Genomic DNA, 6,178 nt, shown 5'->3' on the forward strand with positions numbered 1-6,178 from the left:
TAAAACTGCAGTTCGGCATACTTTATTTAATGTCTCCTTTATGCCAGAGAATGTGGTGGTATTGAAGACAAGGAAAAAATAGCACACAGTCCTTCTCCATGAAAGTATCCAATAAATAATGTAAAATATAGCAAGCATGCCTCCACCCATTGTGATGAGCAATAAGACAGAGGAAGAAACAAGGTGTGACAGGGAACACAATAGGGAAGCTGCGCATATGAACTAACAGTGATTATGACAGCATGCACAGGACCCGTGCAAGCTCACGTCAAGTAAGATCTCAGCATGGAGAGAGGAGTGGCATAGAGCCACATCTCTAGATGAGGAGCTGTTGGTAATTGGCAGCTATTAAGAGAGGGAGAGCTCCCTTTTATTGTTTATTGTTTTCGTTTGTTTGTTTGTTTGTTTGTGTTTTTAAGAATGTCAACACATCTAAGAGTACATGGGCAGCACTAACTGGGATTAATAGAGTAAAGAAATAAACAAGAGGACACAAACTTGGTGGGTATGGAATGGGATGGGGTGGGTGGGTCTAGGAAGAGAGGAAGGTTGGGAATGAATAGGATGGGAATCAAACTATAATGTATGTTTATATCAATCTCTGAGGTGCACAATGGTGGACAAACTATAATGTATGTTTATATCAATCTCTGAGGTGCACAATGGTCGACAGACTATAATGTATGTTTATATCAATCTCTGAGGTGCACAATTGTGGAAGCAATGCTAACTTAATGCAGAAAGTGGTTAATTTCCACTGGGAATAAAATGTAAATATGATCTCTCAAAGGAGATACCCACCAGGCACGTGCACTGTGAACAGGAGAATGATCCAGACATGGTTCTTTTGAACATGGGTAGTTAGAGCCTGGAAGTAAACAGTCTGGAAATCATGGAATAGAAACAGAACTCTAGAAAAGTCAGCTTCAGAGGGAGGAAAAACAGTATAACTCAAATGATCCAAAAAGAAGCCAGAGTTGGAAGGAAAAAGAAGGAAAAGGTGGGAGGGGGGGACAGAAAGTGCCAACAACTGCCAAGGCGAAGAACACCGTTATCCCCAGAGATGAAAACAGGAAAGTGGCAGAGAATGAGAAAGTGAAATCTGAGGGCTTAGGGACTGGGGAAAGGACACAGGATCCATTTTATACAGTGTAAAGTAAAAATACTTACCTGTAACTCAATCACTGGCCTAGGGTGTGTGTGTGTGTGTGTGTGTGTGTTTGTGTGTGTGTGTGTGTGTGTAAGTTAGTGCTCCCATGTCTTTGGCAGGGTTTACCTGTAACAGCGGTCTGTGAGTGGGGTTATGACTAGTCTAGGGGAATTTCCCAGATATTCATAGCCATATCGCAAACCAGCATTGATCATCTTTGTTTCTAAATTATTTTCCTAGGATCAATCAGAAAAAAATGCAGTTGGTTAGGCAGCAAAAATTCAAACAATGGGAAATCACAGATCTTTAATAAGGAATAAGCACAGTGCAGACCTGTTTAGACTGTCCTCTCAGACATCAGTTCACTGACTAGAAGAATTCAATAGCTATTTTTCTGAATGAATAGTGGAAGTTAATGGCTTTCTGCCACTGCCTTAGTTAGGGTTTTATTTCTGTGGAGGGCACATGTGACCACAGTGACTCTTATAAAGGAAGACATGTAACTGGGGCTGGCTTACAGTTCCCAGATTTAGTCCATTGTTGTCATGGCAGGAAACACACAGGGAGACGTGTGCTGGAGTGAGTGATAGTAAAGAGTTCTACAAATGAACCAACAGGCAGCAGGAAAAGAAGCAACCTTGGGCCTGGCAGAGCCCATCTCCAGTGACACATATCCTCCAACAAGACAAGCACTGTCACAGTTTTACAGCTGAGGAGTCCATTGTTTACAGAGATGAGCACCTTGTCCATAGTCTAAGAAAGAAGGATCTGGCTTCTGAAACAAGCATCCCATACCCATCTTCCTACCACCAAATAGCAAGGCTCTGAAGAGGCCTACAAGGTTCTGGTCCATACCTGTCTCCTCCTTCCCATATCTCCTAAGACTTAGATACAATCCTGAGAGCTGCTGAGCCCCAACTTTCCCACACCCAGCAGGCTGCTGTTACTGTCCCTGCCCCCATTCCTTCCAGCAGAGATAAGCATTATTATCCACCCAGACAGCCTGAAAAGTTCTTTCCTTCTGGATCATGTTTCTGGCTTCTCCAATGACTAAACCAGACAAGAAAAGTGACTTATACCTCACTTAAGTGCATGAGGAATCTAAAAATCACAATTTAACCTAACTAACCCCAACATTTTGTAATAACAAACACAATAATACATTAAAAAGTAGCTAATTTCTGTTCCTTTTGGTACCTTCACGTGTACGTGTATGTTAATATATGATAATACATTTTGATACAAATATAGGTATGTTAATATAGATATTGATGATAATAGATATAATCATTGGCTCCCTTAATTTTCAATCTGAAAAGTCATATATAAAAATTTTTCAGCAAAAAGTTCCCTTTTACCAATCCTGTTATACAGCTGAGCCAGTGAATATGACTTAAGACGCTATGGGCTGAAACTGCAGTGTGAAACCACTTACTTGCCAGTAGTATCTAAGCTGACTTAACCACTGGAAGTCCGAGTCATCACTGATTTTTTTATCTACAAGGCTGGCAAGCACATCTCTAGCATGAACATCCAGTACCACAAGGGCTCCCAGAGTAACACGGTTCTGCTTGGACAATTTGCCACGAACCAATGTGACAATATCATCAATTTGATGGTTGCATTTTGCCAAGTAGTCTTCAAGGGCCTGAGAAAAATAAGGTAGAATTTCCCAATGTGATCAGAATCATTATGAACAAAAACATTTTGAACTAGTATATATTTATTAATATATATGTGCTGTTCTCAAATATATATACATATATATATATTCTAATACACACACATATGTGTTTGTGTATATATATATATATATATATATATGTATATATATATATCATATCCTCTGCATAGTTTCTATGTAATTTAAAAATAATCTATTTTCCCTACTACATAGTTTTAAGTAAACAAACCCACCTTGCAGACAGTGGGCAAACATGGTTTATGTCAGCCTTTTCTTTTTCTACCCCTTTCTATTCTCTGTGGTTATTTTGTAGCTGTCAATCTTACTGCCACACCTCATGGGGCATGAAGGAGTGTAAGAGACCCATTCGGAGTTAACCATAGCTCTCCCCATGGACACAACCAAGTGTTTTTTCCCTAGACTTAGTCGATTGTGAGTCTGTGACTCTGAGCTACTGAAAACATTATCCTCTCAACAAAGACTTGTAGAGAGGAGAGGCAGCTGGGAAAGTTGGCTAGGAAGGCATCAAACCCTGAGACACTTGGGCCACCTCTTTCTCCCTTTGCTGTCATGGGTCCTCAAAGTATTTTTTCCATAACACTGCTATATGAGTTTTGAAATATGATTACCATTAAGGTTTAAATGTGATTTTCATCTGTCTCTTGATAATTCATGTGCCAGAGGTTTGATCTCCAGTGTGGCAGTACTGAACTGGTAGAGGCTGTAAAGGACAGGACCTGGTGAACTGTCACCAGGTAGTGAATATCACCCTCAGGTGTGGGGCAGGCATTAATTGAGTCTCATGGAGTTAGACTATTCCCAGGAGAATGGATTATACTCTGCTTTGGCTGTGAAGTGTCCTCTAAAGGACTTGGTTGTTGGTGATGGTATTTGTTGGGAGGTGCTGGGAACTTCAAGATATGGGGCTTCTTGAAGGATTGGATGAAGGCACAATGGACCCAATCATTGTTTGCCTCTTCTTTCTCTCCTCCTCCTCCTCTTCCTCCTCCCCCTCTTCCTCTCTCTCTCTCTTTCTCCCCATTACTCTGTTTTTTCTTTTCTTTCTGTCTTTCAGTCTGTCTTCCTTCCTTTCTTTTTTCCCACAAGGCAAAATCTTTCTATCTTCCTCTAAGCTAGTTGTCTCAGGAGTTTTGTTACAGTGATGAAATGTTAACTTGGGTTGTTATTTAAAGGTAGCCTAGCCTCTTTTCAGTTTCTGTTGTTTCTCTCATACTATGTGTCTTGTGCACTATCTAGCCTTGGCATCATCCACCATATTGTGATATAACCAGAAGGCCCTCACTGGAGTCCAAAACCAGATAGGGCTGCCTAAATCTTGGACTTGCAGCCTATAGATGTAAGACAAGTAAAGCTGTTCTCAGTATGAAGTATCTACCTTCTCATAATTTCTTATAACAACATAAAGTAGCTAAGAAATAATAATAATTATAATACTGATAAATAATGGCAAGTTGTTTGGTTTATCTTTAACTTAGGCAACTTATAAGAAAAAGTCTCTGGAGTCTGTCTTCCAGTAGATAAGAAAATTTACAATTGAAAGAGGATTTAAGATGAAAGTAAATTACAATCAATGAAAAGTATTGTGTTTAAGACTGGTGGCCAGTTTCTCCACACCCATATTTATTAATAGGTGCTTTATGCCAAGGAGTTTAGTTCAGTCCTGCTGTTAAGAGGCAGCAATAATACCAAATAAATAAATGAGTAAAGAAATAACAGCTTCCAAGGATGTGAAGTTTAGAGAACCAAGCTGGGACAAGACATTTCTTCCTTGCAGATTTTATCTCTTTAATTTTTATTTTTGCTAAAGCTCTTTATTTAGGCCCTTAGATGCTTAAACACCATTCCATTTCTATTATTTACATGAATGATTTTCTACTAATTTGCTTCTTAAGTAATGAAAAATTAACTTCTGTTCCATCCATGTTTAGCCACATAAGTGTTTAAATCCTTGCAGCAATTAGTGAACTTCAGTGTATTTAGAAGCCACCCTAGTAAAGGCAGCTTGGGATCCTAGAGTCACATAAGGTGCATCCTTGTTCTCTCGCCAGGACAGCTCAGCACCTCCTGAGATCCCCACCCGTCTTCACATTCTATCATGACACAAATAAAAAATTAACATTTGGACATATTGGGTGCACATACTAACGACATGCCTTAGAAGTTTATCTGCGCTAGAATACTGCATTTTCCTGTGATAGAATAATAACATTAGAACTGAAATTTGGCTCCGAAATACCAAAAACTAAGCTCTTCTGGAATGATGTTGTGTGAATCAATGACAATTTAATTAACTAGATTTGAGAAAGATATGATAATGTTTTCATCTCATTTTATACCTTGTCAACATTCTTATTGTCAGCCAGTGAAGCTAAAGGTAGCTACCACAGTGTGTTACTGTGGTATTGATTATTCTTGTCATGCCTAGACCCTCCTACCTTCCTGCCCCAAAAATTAACTCAAAAATCACATTCATACTTTCAATATCCTGACATTTCTTCCGTTTATTTTATAGACCCTGTGATGTCTCCCACAGTCTCATTTCACAACCAGCACTTATAGAATAAGGAAATGAAAACACAGATTCTGAGGTGAGCATGCTCTCTGAGTGCTTTAGTGTAGTAAACAGTCATGGTTTTAAGCTTGAGGAAACTCTAAGTGGTTGCAGAGTCTTCAGTCACTCAACCAAATCATCAGTTTTCAAATGTAAACCACTCATTTGTTAGGAGAAAATAATCAGCACAGAGAATATTAAATGCACATGGTAGAGACATCCAGGGACCACACATGCTTACCGCTGTCATGGGAACTCTATGCCCTGATATTCTGGTACCTGAAAATTCTTGACCTATTACCACTTTCTCTCTCCTGCAGAAAATTAAGTGACATATTGATGAGGTGGAGTGACTTACACATGTGCAACTCAGTCCTTCCCCACTGAATCTGCTTGCCTAAAGAGAATAAGAAGCCCTCTCAAACTCCAACACTAACTTAGTTTTCTGTAGCACCTTAAAGACGTCAAATTCCTCATCAATAATATATTTAAAATTCATTTTAAACTAAGGATCAGTAACTACTAGGTTCCAGTTGATTCATTGGTCAATTACAAGTCGACTCACTTGAACTCCTTCAAGTATAAAAAGAGTGTCTTATTGATTAAGGCCTTCCCTTATACTGTTAATGAAGCCATGGCTTGTGGCTAGGGAGATCACAGGCCCTTTACAGAAAACCTACTACTATTATTCTGCTAAATGGACAGAGAAATAAAATGACTTCTAATGACTTATAGCTATACCCATAGATCAGTGCATTTCTCAGCCTACATC

General features: G+C 39.2%; 1 protein-coding gene across 1 annotated transcript in view; it reads right to left on the reverse strand.

Annotated features, from left to right (window-relative positions):
• Positions 1–1,276: 1,276 nt before the first annotated feature.
• LOC110288747 (dynein heavy chain 7, axonemal-like) overlaps positions 1,277–6,178 on the reverse strand; it is a gene marked incomplete at both ends in the record, with an annotated part of 18,225 nt that continues 13,323 nt past the window's right edge. Inside the window, 2 exons of the mRNA XM_021155009.1 lie at positions 1,277–1,386; positions 2,586–2,798. Coding sequence (XP_021010668.1) covers positions 1,277–1,386; positions 2,586–2,798 — 323 coding nt within the window. The remainder of the gene's footprint in view (positions 1,387–2,585; positions 2,799–6,178) is intronic.

This window comes from Mus caroli, unplaced genomic scaffold, assembly GCF_900094665.2.
Source record: "Mus caroli unplaced genomic scaffold, CAROLI_EIJ_v1.1 scaffold_12777_1, whole genome shotgun sequence".
Taxonomy (NCBI): Eukaryota; Metazoa; Chordata; class Mammalia; order Rodentia; family Muridae; genus Mus; species Mus caroli.